General features: G+C 45.5%; 1 protein-coding gene across 3 annotated transcripts in view; it reads right to left on the reverse strand.

Moving 5' to 3' along the window:
• The window catches only part of Rpn3 (regulatory particle non-ATPase 3), a 202,681-nt gene that overhangs the window by 154,462 nt on the left and 30,576 nt on the right, over positions 1-17,643 (reverse strand). For all 3 annotated transcript variants that reach the window (XM_075893970.1, XM_075893972.1, XM_075893971.1), the window contains exons 3-4: positions 15,731-15,921; positions 5,577-5,723 (exon numbers count right to left, since the gene is read on the reverse strand). In XM_075893970.1, coding sequence (XP_075750085.1) covers positions 5,577-5,723; positions 15,731-15,921 — 338 coding nt within the window. The remainder of the gene's footprint in view (positions 1-5,576; positions 5,724-15,730; positions 15,922-17,643) is intronic.

Raw genomic sequence — 17,643 nt, forward strand, 5'->3', positions numbered from 1 at the left:
GCGTACCGCTCCGGTGGTCGCAACGGATTTCAGAACATAGGTTCGTAGTACTGAGGCATTGTTAATATAACGCGAAACTAAGTTATTACTCGTTGTTCTGAAAAGTTCAGTATCTTGAAGTACATAGTAGTAAAATAATTTTACAGTGAAACTATTTGCAGTCGGCGCGGGATCTTTTAAAAGTTCGTTATTCCGAAAAGTTTGTTATTGTGGGGTTCGTTCAACCGAGATTTCACTGTACAGACTTTTGTAATTTGCTTTTTGTAAAACTTGTTGGTAAGACAATATGTCCAAGACATTTCAAAAATTTTTTTGTCGGCTTACTTAAATATTAAAAATAAACCAATAGCATTACGGCACAAAATCGACCCTTGTGAATATCTTTATGCAAAAATTCTAACGAAATTGTGCCTAATTAGATAATTATTTTGGAATAACAATGAGAATGTATCAAGTGTTGTTACTAAAAATTTATATTAAATAGCTCAAAACTGATTTCAGTTATGATATCAGCACAAATGACATCTGCATACCAAATTTCGTTCTTTTAGCTTGATAAATAAGAAAAATAATTTTCGTTGCCAAGTCCCCCCTTAAATGTGGCCTATCCGCAAGACACCTGTGTGCCACAAGGCGCAAACAACTTTGCAGGCGGTGCTAGCAACCCCCCCCCCCCCCCTTCCCCCCCTGAGTGGCCTACACTGTATTAGGTGACCCCGCGAGATTTGCATCACCAAGGCATTTGGACGCACTAAGCACGTCTTTTCAAGGGGGGATGCGGCTTAAGGATTGCGAAAAATGGCAAAAAAATTGATTTTTTGAAACTCAAGTTTTCCGTTTCTGGAACCCTTTTTCCATCTGGTTCCAAAATATCTACACTGAAAACTGCGCAGAAGCGCTTCGGAAAATTCGTTTCATCCACCAAGTTAACAGAACTTTTTCTGGAAATGGCGAGAAAACAGCGATTTTTAAAAAATTATAGCTTTGCCATGCTTGGGCTGAGAGCCAGCTTCTTGGGCTCATCAGAAAGGGCATTTCTCCATGTTTAACTTTCCTGCCTCAGCTGGCTCCTCCCTTTAACAACAAGCGCACAAAAGGCAAATGTTTGAAGGTTGTTTTGAGGCCCTTGACTGGCCATGGCTGCCATGTTGCCTCAGCTCGCCTCGCCAATGGCACGATGCTCGCTCCGGGAAATCGTCGTCTGCTGCTTGTGCGTCGCAAGGACATGGCTCCCGAAAATCACTACATAGTGTTGTGTTCACGGCTTTATGATCACTTTAGATATAATAACGCTTTAGTTACGAGCAGTAAGCGGATGCGCGATCATGTTACTACAAGCGGGCACGCAGTCTACGAGCTCCGCGCATCATCGGAGTCGTCTTTAGCCCTCACTCCGCCGAGAGCGAAACTGCGGGCAGAAACGACGCGCTAGCGCACTCTTGGCGACGTGCTTCTTCGCAAGGAATGTAGCACATCACTTGCTAGCTTCTCTGAATAACGTACGGGATTTTTACGCATCGGCAGCGGACAACACAGTCAAGCTCGTCCCCCCCCCCCCCCCCCCTTCACTGCTAAGGAATGTTCGGAACAGCGGCTAGCAGTTTTGCGCGTCATCATTCGAAAACGCGATGCCAAGCGCAGTGCGTGCCGATCTTTTGTCATCATAGTTACATATTTCGCGCATCGTCACCGAACGCCGCCGGCAAGTGCACTGTACACAAGGCCGCGCACCCCACGGTCATATGGAGTGCTGTCAATAAGCTTTTGTGATGCGATTCAGACATGCTTGGAGCCATGCTTGATATCACCACGAACGTCTATGAATGTTCTGAGGTTAATGAATTGCTGTAGACTAGAGTTTCCGTGACCGGCTGTATAATGATGCGTTTTGCGGCTAGAGCGGCAAAAGAGCATGTATGAATCAGGGGCACGAATTTTTATATGCCCGTTTCGAGTCATTAATTATACTGCTAAAAATTCCTGTGCCACCAGTCTTCTGCCCATAACTTTGTTATTTGGAAAGAAGGCATAGGCCGACAATGTGTGATCCATTTTTCTGTTGCAAAAAACCTCTCTCCAAATAAAGAAAAGTTAAGTGAATATTTGTAATCAAGTACTTAATTATGCTAATTACAACATCAGCACAAAAAAAATGTGTGTAATAATTTCAGTATATGGTTTTATTTAATTACAATGTTTTCTGTCATACCTATCACACCACTCCTTCATACAAAAAACTTGGTTTGAAATCCATACTTGTTCTTTGTAAATCATGAAAAGGAGTAAATCATGAAAAGAAGTCAAATATCACAAGACAAACCCGAGATCACAATTTTTAGGTATCTTAGAGAAGTAAAAAAAAAGTTGAAACTTTAAACGCAGCTTTCTCAATAAATTCGAGCCCGGGTATATAAAACTCGCCAAAAAACGTTTACCGTATTTACTCGATTCTACCGCGCCCTCGATTGTAACGCGCACCCGATTTCCACCGCGAAAAAAAAAAAAAAACCGTAAGACATCGATTGCAACGCGCACCCATTTCTTTTTGCTGGCCCGCACGATCACACCACTCGAAAAAACGATTCCTTTCGGGATTGTCTTCCATTTAAATATGAGGTACGGGCGAAGCTTGTGCCCATCTGACGTGTAACAGAGCATTGCCGTCACTGTAGTTTTACCGTGGACCGATGTCAGCACGCGAACTTGCTTCGCCCCCTTCTTCTCGACACTTGTGGTGCCAGGCATGTCGAAGTAAAGAGGCGTCTGATCGGCATTCCAGATTTGCCCAAGCAGGTAGCCGTTGTTGCGCCGCAAGTTTAGGACGAACCTCTGAGAACTGTAAAGCTTTTCATCGTACTTCTCCGCAAAAGTTTTCGCATATGCATGTTCCCCTTCGGAGGGAAGAGCCTTTCCTCTTCATATAGTTCATTAGCCAGCACCTGCTCGCTTTAAATTGGCTTCGCATTAGACCTTTTTCTAAGACTAATTGCATAGCCCGCACTCGAAGCAGTTCTGTCGTCACGGGCCGCTGTGCCGCTCGCTGCTCAAGAACATACTCGCCGAGCAGCTCTTTAATTCGCGAAACCCGACCCTGCTGTGGTCCACCGAAGCCTTTGCGAGAAGTTTTGCTGTCGACAATCTTCTGCTTTTGTTTCCGCCGGTCCCGGACGCACGTTTCGGGAACTCCGAACGACCGCGATGTGGCCCGATTTCCGTCCGTTTCTGCACACGCGATCAATTTTATTTTAAAAGCGGCATCGTGGTGCACTCGAGTTTTTGGAGTCGGCCCTCCCACGCCGTCGATGCTAATGCACTACTAGATGACGAACTCCTCAACACATGTACGAAGAACCGCACATGGGAAACACATAGGCAGAAATGGCCGACGCGCCATGCCGATGCACGTAGGGGGAGGCCATTTTGGATTTGCCGATGGCAATAGATTGACCGTAATTTTTTTGTTCGTACTCGATTCTAACGCGCATGCGATTTATGAACTCGCTTAACCTGAAAAAGGGTGCGCGTTAGATTCGAGTAATTACGGTATTTTGGGCTCTATATCTTGCTGCGATATCTTGCCAGTCTTCCTCGACCCATTTTCCTACGCTGTCCAGGTCCGCTGCTCTGCTTTCACCTGTAACAGCTTTGCCAATCATGTCGTGCCGTTCTTTGAACCGCTGAACCCAGCCTGAACTACCTTGGAAATCCTTCCTGCCACGCAGAAAAGCAAGGTCCTTGGCTTTCTGCTCGATCATAGGGCCGGACACCGGGATGTTTCGCGGCCGAACGTCTACAAACCACTTGTAAACGGCCGCTTCAACATCTTCGTACACAGCAGCGCGCACACGTCGGGCGCCACGGGCACCTAGCCTTTTGTCCGACTTGGCCCTGATGTGTGCCTTGTTCTTCAGGATAGTACTCAAGGTGCTCCGTGGAATTTTGTACGCGGCGGCGACGTCGGACTTCTTTTCACCATGCTCAACCCGATTGAAGGCCAGGCGCCACGGGCACCTGGCCTTTTGTCCGACTTGGCCCTGATGTGTGCCTTGTTCTTCAGGATAGTACTCAAGGTTCTCCTAGAAATTTTGTACGCGGCAGCGACGTCAGACTTCTTTTCACCGCGCTAAACCCGATCGATGACTTCGAGTTTCGCGGCGAACGACAAATTTTGCCTCTTTGCGCAAGCCATGATGACAGCGCGCCAATACAGTTCACAGAGCACCATTAGGCAACACCACAGACCATGCTGAATCGGCAGCAGCAGGCACACAAGCATAAAGAAAGAAAAAATGGCGCTCACTTCTACCACCTCCGCGCCTCGGAGAAAGCACGACGGCCTCTGATTGGCTGTAAGCGCTGCGAGCGGGCCAGAATCATTTCTTGGAGGGGGGTGTTCGCCCACGCACAACCGTGTCTAACCAACTTTTTCTAGAGTGGCGCCGGCAGTTTTCCCCGCCACCGCGAGGGAAAGCCAACTTGCTGGGGCAGTTTTGAGGCACATAGAGTTTGATATATCAGTTGTCGTTGCTATTTTCGTTCAATAAAACAGAAACTTTTGCTATATATTCTCAATGTAAACTTACCGTGTTTAGGAATTGTTCGATATACGGGATAATTTTATATAAACGGGTTCAATATAGTCGGGCTCAGCCCGTCCACATAGTTCAATGAAGAAATAATTTGTCTCTCGTAAGGTATTTGTGGTATCGCTTCAAAATTTTTATGAAAGCACTGTGAGGTCATTCTGTGCCAGTTTTCATCAATATCCAACAAGAAACAAGAAAGTTCATCGAAAAAAGCCTGTTGAAAACTTCGACAGGCTTTTTCGCACAAGTGTGTTTTGGACATTGTGCATTGCTCGTGAAAAGAGTAGCACGGGGATGACTGGACCGATTTTGATTGTTTTTTTTTTTTTCCTAAATCCCTGAACACTGCTTGTGGGTACAGCAATCTTCAATTTCTGTTTTATGGCCCTATTTTTTCTAGACGATGATTTGTCCGTGCCACTGTTTCTGACAATGTGTGTCGGCAGCCATGATGATCTCAAAAAAAAAAAAAAAAAAAAGAGAATTTATTAAAAAATTTTGAGATTGCCATACCCTGTAGCTTTCTTTTGAGTAAAGATCAACACCATTCACAGCTTCCTGGCATGTTTTGTTACAGCGCTAGGTTTTCCACGAGCAGACCATGTAATTGAACTATGTAGCATTATGTAACTTGAGAACTACTGAAGGTATCATGATAAAACTGCATATTTCTCTATTCGAGACACTTATGAGTATGCATGCCAAATTTCATTTCTGTAGGTCAACAAATAAAAAAGATTTTTTTTTCAACGCGACCTCCCCTTTTAAGAGGCACTGGTGCCTCCAAGTTTGTCTTGACAGGAGCCCACTGCACACAGGTAGGTTGTGTGGCATGCACTACTGCAGTGTTTTCTGGGGTGTGGCCATCCGACATGCTCACACTTCCAGAAATGGAAAGCATCACCCACTCTTGATGACTCCTTCATTGTTGGAGTGTACGCACAGTGGGCAGTGCTTCCTCCCACTTTTATGGAGATGCCGGCCACCCACCTTCTCGTAGCGCTGTGCATCAAGGAGATAGACCAGCACCAGGAGGTGAATGTACACGTCCAGCTCGGGAAGCAGAGGCAGGTGCGATGTCTTGGAGCTGCGGATTCGGCTCTCCTTCTGCACCACGCCACCTTCCGTCTCCATGGGCTGCACAATTCACACAAAGACTTGTTTTACAAATCCATACTCTACATGAGACCCAACAAGTACTGCTGACTGGGCAAGTTGGTGCATGATAAAATGATATTGCTTTAGCACAGCTCAGTTTGAGCGAAGTTTGCTGAATGTTCCCTAGCTCGCGTCTACATGTCCCTGCTGTCGCGTGACGTGGTTTACATAGGACAGACTGGTAGGTGTGTTAATGACAGCTTGCGCGAGCACTCTTTCAATGTAAAAAAGATTTCTTCTGGTGGTTTCCTGGCTATGCATTGCAAGATGTGTGCATGCACTCCATTTTTTGACCAGGGTGTCATCTTGGACCGCAGTCGTAACCAGTTGATGCGGGAAATTATTGAGATGAACGCTATCGCAAAATGTGCAAAGCTGTGTGTGAGTACGCCGTCTGTGGCCTTATCTGAAAAAGAGCTCAATTTTCTGGAGCGTGTGCTGTGAAGCGTTGATATAGGATTGTTAATTTGAGATCAGATCACAACTAGGTTTCCTTAGTAACATGGGCTGCGCCACACGTGTACTGTTTTGTCATGTGTGCGGCGTCACGTGGAATCAGCTACAGTAGACTCCTTTTAAACGAAACCTGAAGGGACCAGGAAAATGTGTTTCCTTTAAGAGGAGTTTCGTTTATTGAGAGATAAACAGGGGTATAATATTCAAGTACGAAATTAAACATATTAGTGGCAGTTGTTCCATTTAAGTAGCCATTTCATTTAAGAAAGTTTCGTTTATTAGGAGTCTACTGTATATAATAGGTACACAATAAACAAGAGTTGGAAGTTAGCGCTCAGACTGTGGTCCCCTTCTTAACTGTATAGCATCTTTTCCTCACACTGAAGCTAAGCTCCGCTAAAACAATATCATTTTATGAGACCGAAGCACGAGGCATGTCAAGTCGGAGCCAATAGTAATCGGTATAAATCGAAAACAGTACAAATAATGGAATTTGAATGAAACCTTAACACAGGTATTTGGCATTGAGAATACAGTCTGCACTAGTTTGGTCTGTGAATTAAATTAATGGAGCAAAGTTGGCTTTTAGCGAACAGTGGACGACATGAGTGGAATGTCTTCCCGAAATGAGCACATGAAGCATTCTGTCGTAGGATGACAACAGACTTGACCACACCGCTCTCAAGAGCCCCGGTAAATTCAACTTGCCGCTCACAAAACATTGGTGGCCTCTGGTCAAGCCAGCCAACCCAAGCATGCTGGTTACGCAAATGGTTCAAGAGGGTCAATTGTTGCAGCTGAAATAAATGCAGGGCAAAGTGGTTGCATTATTCCTCAAGTGTACTCGCCAATCACTTATCAGAAATTTCTTATGGAGCTAAATGTAAACAAAATGCTTTTGTGTTTTGCATCTGACGTTCATCACTGCTAGGCTTGTGCTAATAGTAGTGAATTTTAGGTTCCAAGTGAATTCGAAGTCAACAGTGATCTTCGTTGAATAATTTCTAAAAGTACAATTGAATCTCGATAATTCAAACTGTAAGGGGCCCGAAAATTTGTTCAAATTAAAAGAAGATCGAATTAGTGAAAGCTAAATGAATGGAGGGCTCACCTTGCAGTGATGCATGTGTATTGAGCTAACACTTGAAACGAACTTTCACTTGAAACGAACAACGAACGAATAACTTTCACTTGAAACGAACAACGTCCGCGTGACCGTGAAAATACACATTGATTCAATTGCACAAAATCGCACTTATAACGAATGTCTCCGAGCGCAGCTGATGGGTTACGGCACCGACTGCCGACTTCCTGGGAAACCAATTTCGACCATGGATCAGGCATCGGCGAGGTGCCCATACATTCTAATTGTTAAACGCCGACCCTGCCTCCGCGATCCTCCAGTTGCCGCTCTCCACAACCCATGGAGGAAGGAAAGCTGTTTTCTTCCTCCATTCCCCATCTGCTTTTTGTTACGCACCCCTCCGTCCTTGTCCCCCTGCTACTCTGAGCACCCCGCATCGCCAGCCGAGGCCCCTATTTTCACACTGCCACCGATCTTTCGAACACCAGTCGGCCATCTACCCTGTTTTTAATCCGTAGTACTGTCGTTGGCGTCGCCAGCCTGGAGTGACCACACCATTTGCCAACATAGTTGGCCACCGACTGTATCCGATAGTCTGCGTCTAGTGCACGCGCATACGCTACCCCACCGACTGATAATTTGCCATTCGTTTCGTGTTTAGGACTTGTTCTCTCTCACTTCCCACTCGACTCAGCATGCCTTCCGCGCGCGTGCGAAAGCACGAAAAGGGCTGTTAATTTGCGGAAAACGAATCGTGAAATATCAAAGTTCTTGAAGCCAGGCAAACCCGCCAGCGCAACAAAACGATTTTTCGACTAAGGCCGCCGATTCTTCGAACACCTCCGCACGCACAGATCCAGGCGGCCATGCTTTGACTTCTGCGTGCGCAGGCACTCTTTCCAAGTTTTTCTACGTGCGAGTTTCGCGAACCTTTCAAGCAAGCTGCCCAACCTGCCTCTTTCCCATGTCTTTTGGTTTTCAAGGTCACCCTCCCGCCGCATCCACCCCTCTCTTTATCGCAACTCCTTGCCTTTCTCTCGCAAGTCTACTCTCCTCTCTTCATCACAACCCTTTCGCCCGTCTCCACCGCTCCAAACGCCAACCACGCTGGCTCGAATTAGTTCTGTTTTCTGACTGGAAACGGGACCTGAGCTATTCCACGCGTTCTGGCATGTGTGTCGTGTGTGCGCGTCTTGCTCGCTCTTGGTGTGCGTGTGTGGTCATAATGGCCGGCGGGAGAACTAGCACACTTTTTCCTGCTACTCAACAAAACGTCGAAAGTGTGACCGCTTGGCTTGAGCATATTTCGCGCGTTAGGTGCCGCGTCGCGGAGCGCTTGCTCATAGCTGTTGACCGCCTGGCAGCCAACTTGACGCTTCGGACGTCCCGGTATTCAACTGGGGAGATGGTGAATATTTCGTGGGCGGCGATGATGAATACATGCGCACAAAACTGTTTTCGCGAGGTCGACTTCGTCGACGTTGGTCCCAATGCCGAGTCTGAAGACATCTGTTGCGCTGGTTTAATAGCGGCCGATGATGATGCCGACACTGCGGAACCGTGCACGGATGGGAACATTGTGAATGATGTACCTGGCGAGAGCAATTTGGAGGAATCGGATTGCGAGAACGACGAAACTTTGGAGCCAGTACCTCATGCAGCTTATGCCACGGGTCTTGGCGAATGAGCACCCTGCCGATTTGAATGAACTCGAGACCGCCCTTATCAATTCTGCTCTTTGAAACACGTGCATCACGGACTTTTTGGGGCAAAAAATGTTTGTGTTTTCACTTGCAACTTTTTTGAAAGCTGTGTTTCATTTACTACGAACTTCGGGATACAGTGACAGATGCCGCGCCACGCTCAGGTTCGTTGTAGGCGGGCCCGACTATATATATATATATATATATATATATATATATATATATATATATATATATATATATATATATATATATATACACGCACACACACACACACACACACACACACACACACACACACACACACACACATGCAAATATATGTGTCATATATTATAAAGTAAAAGGGCCATATTTGTCTGTGATAAGTAAAGGAGAGGCACGACGCGTGTGGCGACAGTGCAGAAAGAGAAAAGAGTCACCCAAGGGCACGCATACCACACACAAAGAAGCAAGAGAGTGGCGAGACAAAGACTCGTGGCACCCGACCCGAGCCAAGAAGAAAAATCTCGGAGGGTGAGCTGGCACTGGGTGTTGAGACGCCAAGCTGCGAAGACGTGGGAAACGGGCGTAGCTACCGCAATGGAAGCAGTAGAACCGCCTGGTTCTGAGGCTGTCAGCGAAAGGACTTAGGGAGTGGCCATCGATATCGAAAGAATCGAAAGAGGCTGCCCGGACATGCCCCAACCTCTCACAGCAGTTGTTGGGTGGACTACAGCCCCTCCGCTTTGATCGAGAACTTATGCGGCCTGCACCTCAGTCAAGACATCGTTGTCAAGTTAGGCGCAGCCTAACAGCCAGAGAACACGACAAAGACTGGAACCAACCGGCAATGAGATCAAGTGGCTCGTTCAGACAGGTTTTCCAGGCCGACTTTAATGATGGCACCACTTCATCATAGTTCCGGAACAAGGCATCAGAACAGTAAGATTGGTCTACTATTGCGGGAGCGCATGAAAGAAGCCACCGAGACACCACCTCAAATAGACACAGATTAGGGCTAAGGATAGAACTTCACTCTGATTTATGTTAGGTCCGGTTTCACTTGTATAGCCGATCGTTGTGTGCATCTCTCTTTTTAAGAGTCAACTCTGTGTTAGTACAGTTGAATCCCGCTACAACGAAATTGACGGGGTGGGCGCAAAATTTTGTTATCGCGGAAATTCGTTGTCGCGATATGATGAAATACATATGTGACACGGGACTTGCTGAAGCAAAAGAACAAGCTTTAATGCCAAAAATCGCTCAACTTCGCCTGTTTCCGCTTCTTGCCAAGCGATGGCACAACACGACTTTCGCACACTGCCAGTAGAGCCATTGCTTCATCGTCGTCCTGCGACCCGATGCAACGCCTGATGATATCGAATGCGTCCAGCACCTGTGAAGTCGGTGGTAGTGCGGAATCACGTTGCGCGATTGTGTCATCATCGTCCGACGAAACACCATCTTCCTGGACGCTCTTTATGATGTCTGCGTCCGTCATTTCCTCGCGCACCACCAAGCAAGAGTCGGCTTGCAAGAACTCGCTGATATGAACGTCGGCGGGCATATCACTTTCCTGCAGGTCTGCCCAAGCGACTGCGATTTCTTCGTCCTGGTCCAGCAACCTGTCCTCATCGCGGTTTGCATCGCCATCGTAAGCTTCAATCGCAGAATCGGAAGTCTCGGCACACTGTACTGCGAATCCGGCATGGCGAAAGCAGTTCGCGACTACGGCGCTCCCCGTCTCGCACCACGAAGCAGCGATCATTTGGAGCGCCATGAACAAGTCGATTTTCGTTTCGCGACCCAACCGAGTGTTCAAAATCAGCCTTTGGATAAGGCGCTTGCGGTACGTGCACTTGACGCTTTGGATGACCCTTTGGTCGAGGGGTTGAATGATGGACGTGCAGTTCGGTGGCAAAAACTTGAGCTGCACGTTCTCAAGTTCCGTGTCCTCAATGGAATGTGCGGAACAATTGTCTAAAAGCAGACAAACCTTGCGGCCTTGCCTGCCCATGTCCCGGTCGAATTCCTCGACCCACTCTACAAAAATTGCAGGGGTCATCCACGCCCCGCTGTTGGCCACGTACTTCACTGGAAGGCGCCGATTTCCTTTGAAGCAGCGCGGTTTTGCGCTTTTGCCAATGACCAAAAGCGGTCGCTTATCTGATCCGTCCATATTGACGCACAGTAGCACGGTGATCTTTTTCTTGCTGTGTTTACCTCCTTGACAGCGCAGCCCCTTAATATCCAGGGTCTTGTTCGATAACATTTCGTAGAATAGACCGGTCTCATCGGCATTGTATATGTCCGATGATGCGTAGTCCTTAAGGATGCTTCCAAGGCTGGCCGACATCCACGCGGCGGCGCCGTCTTTATCCGCCGAAGCGGCTTCACCACACAACACTTTGCCGATGATGCTGTGGCGGGATTTAAATCTGTTTAGCCAACCTACGCTGGCCTTGAAATCATCAATGCCGAGCATGCAGGCAAAATCCAGCGCCTTATGCCGTACAATATCGCCGCTAAGGGCAATTTTCTTGGCCCGCGTCTCCACGAACCAGGTGTAAACAGCCTTGTCTAAGGCTTCGTGCATTGGCTGGGTCACCTTCTTATGCTTAGCGGACGTCCCTGAAGCTAGAGCTTTGCCTATCGCGTCCTTGCTGTTCAATATAGTTGACAGAGAGCTCGCCGCAATCCCGAACTCTTCAGCGATGAGTGCCTTCTTCTTTCCAGCTTCAGCCTGTGCGATGATGCGAGCCTTGTCTTCGAGCGACAAAAACTTGCGCTTTTTCGCCGGCTGCGCCATCGTTGATCGCGTTACTGCACCTTCGGGAAACAATCAAACAATGACCAAAGCGTGCGATCGCTCGTTGTGAAGAAGCTAGCCCTAGTCAAGCCACCGGAAGCGGAAGCCGTCGTCCGAACGCATCGTCGCACTCTACCGGGATTTGCCTCGCATCTCCAATTTTGTACGTACGTACACATAAATTGGAAATTCCTGACATTGAAACCATTCTCACAAACGTTATAAAAATGATTAAAAATACTATAAAAATCAAATTAATGCGTGTTGTTTGTACACAGACACGATTGAAAACGTTTCCGACGTTTCTTCTGAATCTACATGAGAGCGCGTTGCATTGATTGCATCGCCATCACTATCGCGGTATGTATGGCGGCTTTGTGTTGTTTACATTGTGCAGCGAGTCACCTTCGCGCCCAGTATGCACGCTCTGAGCAACATCTTGTGTGTGTGTGTTTTTTTTTAAATGTTATGAAGGTCCATGGTTGGTCAAGGCATTAAAACACTTTTGAGAATTTCAATAAGCTGTAATTTGAATAATTTTGCTCGTGCCTGTCCCGCAAAAAACTTCGTTGAAGTGGAAATGCTGCCGTGAAGTAGTTCGTATTGGAGGGAATTTCGAAGCATTATACTTTATGGGACATCGACGGGGAATGGAAAAACCTTCGTTGTGGCGGAAATTTCGTTGAAGCGGACTTCGTTGTGCCGGGATTCAACTGTATTATCTGCCATTTTGTGTAATATGAAAATAGGTTAGCAATGTTACCGTTGACTCGCACCTTTCTCTCAAATTCATCCTCCGCAAATGCTCCCAAGGTAAATTCCTCACATTGTCATGACCAAACTGACCTGTAGGATATTGCTTAAAAACTCAAGTAAGGTCTGTGCAAATGCCATTTTTTTATCAAAGAAAGTGGAACAAAGTTTGAACAGTAGCAGGATTTGAACTTCGGTAGAACGCAAGTGATAACCTGTAAAATATGTTAGCTTATGAAATTTGCTATATTTAGAGCACAAAAGTCGGTATAACGAGCTTTCAATCTGAAAGAAAAAAAATGAATCAATGTGAAGGTAACATCTTCATTTTACCTTGAAGTGGGGCTTCGCGGCAATGTGAACTTACCCTGGATAAGTGCTTTCACGGCTCAACAGCACTCCACTGTAGTGAAACCACTTTTACAGGAATGAACATTGTTTCCAGATTATTCATTGTTGAAAGTTGGCACCTGCATGTGTGTGACCCCTTTCTCTGCAGTATTTACACAATGACATACCAGGACACCAAAAACACCACGTTTTTACATGAAGTTTCATGTGAACTAATACATACTTGGTTAAGTGCTTTCATAACTTGCACCTCTCCACTGCAGTGAAACCACCTTTACTGAAGGGTTACATGCAGATTAATATGCACCTATTCATTCGTCACACATAATTAGAAGTCTTCAATAATTTAGGTTCGATTCAAAGCAAATTCAACTGCATCATTTGTTTGAATATACAAAGCATTCGAATATTTGCACAAGCCTAGTCCCTCTGTAATCAGGCATCGCAACCAAAGTTTTGAAAGTAAGACGCTGCGGTGCTTCAAGCAAGTAGGTTCCGTTGCCAAATTTGAATATTAATGCGAGAGGTGCTTTGGTGCTGCCCAGTTCAGACTCAGGCAAACTTTGTACTTCCCAGCAAGCCGTGGAGGCTCCCAGCGGCCCTTAAATGGCCCTATTCAAAGAAATATGCCTCCTCGTTCCCTTTATTGCGGAGTGTCACGATTTCGCCACATACCGAAAAACTTCGAGCAAGCAAGTCACAAAATGTGTGCCGCCTGTAATGCTGACTGTCAAGTACTCATAGGGAACGCAGCTTTCTGCATAAAAAACCTAGTGCCGCCTTGTCCAAAGTATTTTTGCTAGAATCAATTTTTTTGTGGCTGATGGGAGAAAGCGCGAAGTGTGTACAACAGCTCTCACTTCCTTGCTTTTTCTAACCTAGAAAATGCAAGTTTTATCTTCAATATCGTTTATCTGGTGTGTAAGCCCCCAAAAGGTGGCACAAGAAATGTTACCCAGTTTTCTGTTGCAAGGTCCTCGCTTCTGGGACATATGGAGAATTCGCCACACATATAAAGTATGCATACAAGTTGCATTTTGTATAAGTTAACTGCAGAATCGTTTTGAGTTTCCTACAGAGGAACCCTGATTATACAACTTTTAGGGGACCACGCCCAACCGTTGTATAATCGAACATCTACGATCCCAGACCGTGACACTCAGCCTTGCCGGAAAAATGGGTACAAACTGCCTGAGTAAGCCCACGGCAAGACTTTCTGCCTCTGCATTTAAGGTAGATTAATTTATTATTGCCAGTGGTAGCTAACGGCAGCAATAATTATTTGAAAGAGGTCCGAGCAAATCTTTATTTTCACTCTTAAAAACAATCAAATCCAACGCGCATCTTTCTACCAATAAATAGTGTCCAAAAATTTGATATGCGTGAAAATGAAACCGAAATTGTGTTGCCGTGAGCCTCCCATCAGAAGAGTCAGACGCAGTGCCACCGCTATCACATAATGGCAACGAACGAGTTTATGTACGATGTGTTTGCGCGCAACTGAGCTGTGCGCGTTGTAATTTCTTGCCTCATGAAGTGCAACTAGTGGTGTTCTGCTGTTGTTATGAACGTTGACGTCAAGTGAAAGTAATTTGGCACGACGAAAGTAGCTGCATCGTGCCCTTTAAGTGCGCAAACTAGTGACTGCGAGTGCGGCAGAGGCAGGAGATTAGCTGTATGTTGACCAGGAAATGTTTTCACGGACTGAAAATGTGAAAATATCAGCTTTTTGGTCAGCTACACCTACTCTATGTGGATAGAGCTTGACTAGGTAATGACCCCGGATACGTATGCACGCGAGTGAAATGTATGTGCATGAACTTCCGGGAGAATAAATTTTCCATTCATTGAAGATGACTTTTCCTGTAGTGCGCCTGGGGGTACGCAGGCTCATATTTTGTACTCATGAATATTTGGTCGACATGTGATTCGAGTAAAAGTGTTTATTTTTTTTTCTGACAGAATCTGATAGTCACCGTAGATGCAGAGTCTGCGGAAAACTGCGTCGTAGAACCAAGGTTCTTAACACATTGTATATATGGAGATTTCGCTGCGACCAAACTAATTTATCGTAAAATGCAGGTCGTTGCGAAACCGGGAGACGTATAATCAAAGTTCCACTGTATTTAAAGCTGTAAAATGAAAAATTATTTATTTTGTTCAGCAGCTTCATAATTCAGGCATTAAGGGATTAACAAAACACATTGCAGGGATTGTGGAGTCACCAACTGTCCTGTCATGTCCTCGTCAAATGTAGCGCTACAATATTTTAAGCAAGAATGTGCACATAAACAAGAGAGAATTTATTCTAGGCGATCAAGATAGAAGACTGAAAAAGCCTGTTAGAAATGCTTTATTATCAGACTAAGCTTGGCTGCTGTGCAGGGGCTACACAGCGCCCCGTACCTACTGTAACTGTACTCACTCATTTATTAAAACTTTCACTGCAATTTTGTCAATAACCGCTGGTGGTGATTGAAGTGTTTTACAACAATGCTGTTGAATACATTCAGCATATATCAGCAAAACAAGCCTGTCCCATACTGCTGAGCCAAATCAAAACGATCGTCACACAGTGATGCCACCCTAGACCTTGTTCCATTTGTATATCGTGGACCTCAGATAAAACGGGGGACTCACTTTTCCGGATTATCATGGTCCATTTCGACGAGAGTAAACAGTAATTTGAGAACTTGACTTCACACTTGCTGATGTCATTCTGCACAGTAAATGCTTCCCAACTGAGATAAATACCACCACTATTTCAGCCAGTTGTAATGTGTGCCTGTGAGTGGATTGTTCCTGCAAACTGAAACCTATCGACGCTGCAAGCGTAGTGGAGACGCACCTCTTCGAGGCATCCCAACAGGGCTTCCCTGTCCTGGCTCGAATGGGTGAAGAAGCCCGTGACGATTTTGCGCAGCACTCGGTCGTTGAGCCGCTTGCGAGTGGGCATCAGCGCTCGCAGGATGCGCAGGATGAACCTCGGCTCCTTGCTGGTCACCGCCTTCTCAATGTGGCGAGCCTGCTCCTTGATGTCTGCACAACGAGGCACCCATTGTGAGAATGATTTTCATCCAGTGTTCACAATACAATGCATTGGTAAAACCTACTGAAGGTGTTTCAGTTGTCATTCTTTCTTTAAGTACCTTAAGAGCGAAATCTGCTCTGCATCCAAAGACATATTTGCCAGCAACACTTTGCAACCAAACCATATGAGCGTCGCACTGTCCGAGGAGTGGAGAGTTAAGCAGCAGGTGACGATTGAGTGCCCGGGGCACAACATCGCTTTGGCTATGTTCTCACGCCCGTTCTATGAAGAGGTCCGTCACCTGCAACTTGCTAAATGTAATCATAGTTCTATTTATTGTATAGCAGTGCTGTTGTGCACGTGAAACTTTCCATGTGTTTAACAAAAATGTCTAGCTGGGTTGACTTCTTCTTCTGTTGCTTTATCGAGTGTTCTGTTAATGTTCTTTGGAGATGTCGAGAGCAACCCTGGTTTATGTACCAATGCACAACCCACAGGGGCAAAATCGCCAAAATTTATGAAGTCGTTAAAATCAAATCAGACAAAGTTTTTTAAGGAAATACTAGAAGACACTGAAAAAGTCAATATTTTGAGTTTGATGTCCTATCTGTAGCACGGATAGGCATATAGCTTCCGACATTGCTTATGCAACTGCCAATTCTTTAAATAACTACTGGATCAGCATAAATAAGATGTATTTTGTGGCCATTACAAGGGCACACAGATTCATTTCGTTATTTTTATATTTGCATCTGTGAATTTGCATGCACTTATTACACAGAATGCAGTCATATGTGAAGGCTTCACTGACACGTGCCACTTTCAACTTTATCGCTTACACTGTATAGTAATCCACAATTTAAACTTCTCAGGTAACATCACGCAATAAAAAGTATGCACAAAGTTGTTGAAGTACGCACCGGGGACAGAATATCGCTATCGCGTTCAACGCTTAAAGGGAAAGCTTACGGATACCCGATTTTTTTTTTCAGATGTGCAGGAAAAGTTTGCCTCGTCCCCATTAGACCGGTGGCTGACAGGGTTGCCTTAAAGCTTAAATCTGCCTTGAAAAGAATCTCGAATTGTATGTGCTAAAGCAAGTGTGCAAAGTTTCGGGTGGTGCTGATATCGGTAAATATTCTGGATGCAATTTAAGCATTGAAAGTGCTAGGCCACAAGTACGCTTCACTAACTTCAGTGGACGTCGAGTGTTCTTTTTCGCATAAATCAAATACTGACTGAAAGCAAGCACAATTCAAGCTGGAAAACGTTGAGATGATGCTGGTTTTTCACTGTTTTCATTGCGTTTCCAACAATGTCAAATTACCTCATCTTTCACCTAAATATGTTCAAATGATTGTGCTTCTTGTTAATTCTTTTCATGAAAAAAACAAGTTTAGCTTTCTCAAAGCACAGAATTCGCCTGCTGTATTTGTTAGAAATAGAATAGTTGTCCTGAGCACGCTATTAAAGTATTTAAGTATCTGTTGGCACGCTATTAAAGTATAATAGCGTGCCAACAGAGTGCCACTGTCGGGAAAAATTCTACAGCAGAAGGCACTGGACTTTGCCAGCATCCTCGGGCACGACCAGTTCGGAGCGAGCGTTGGCTGGTTGGGCCGCTTTAAGGAGAAATGCCGGTCGAAAAACGCGAGTTTTTTTTCAAAAAAACGATTTTTTATTTTCGCCTGTTTCGACAAGATTAGTACCTCTACTGTTATGAAAAAAAA

This window comes from Rhipicephalus microplus, chromosome 4 (genome assembly GCF_043290135.1).
Source record: "Rhipicephalus microplus isolate Deutch F79 chromosome 4, USDA_Rmic, whole genome shotgun sequence".
Taxonomy (NCBI): Eukaryota; Metazoa; Arthropoda; class Arachnida; order Ixodida; family Ixodidae; genus Rhipicephalus; species Rhipicephalus microplus.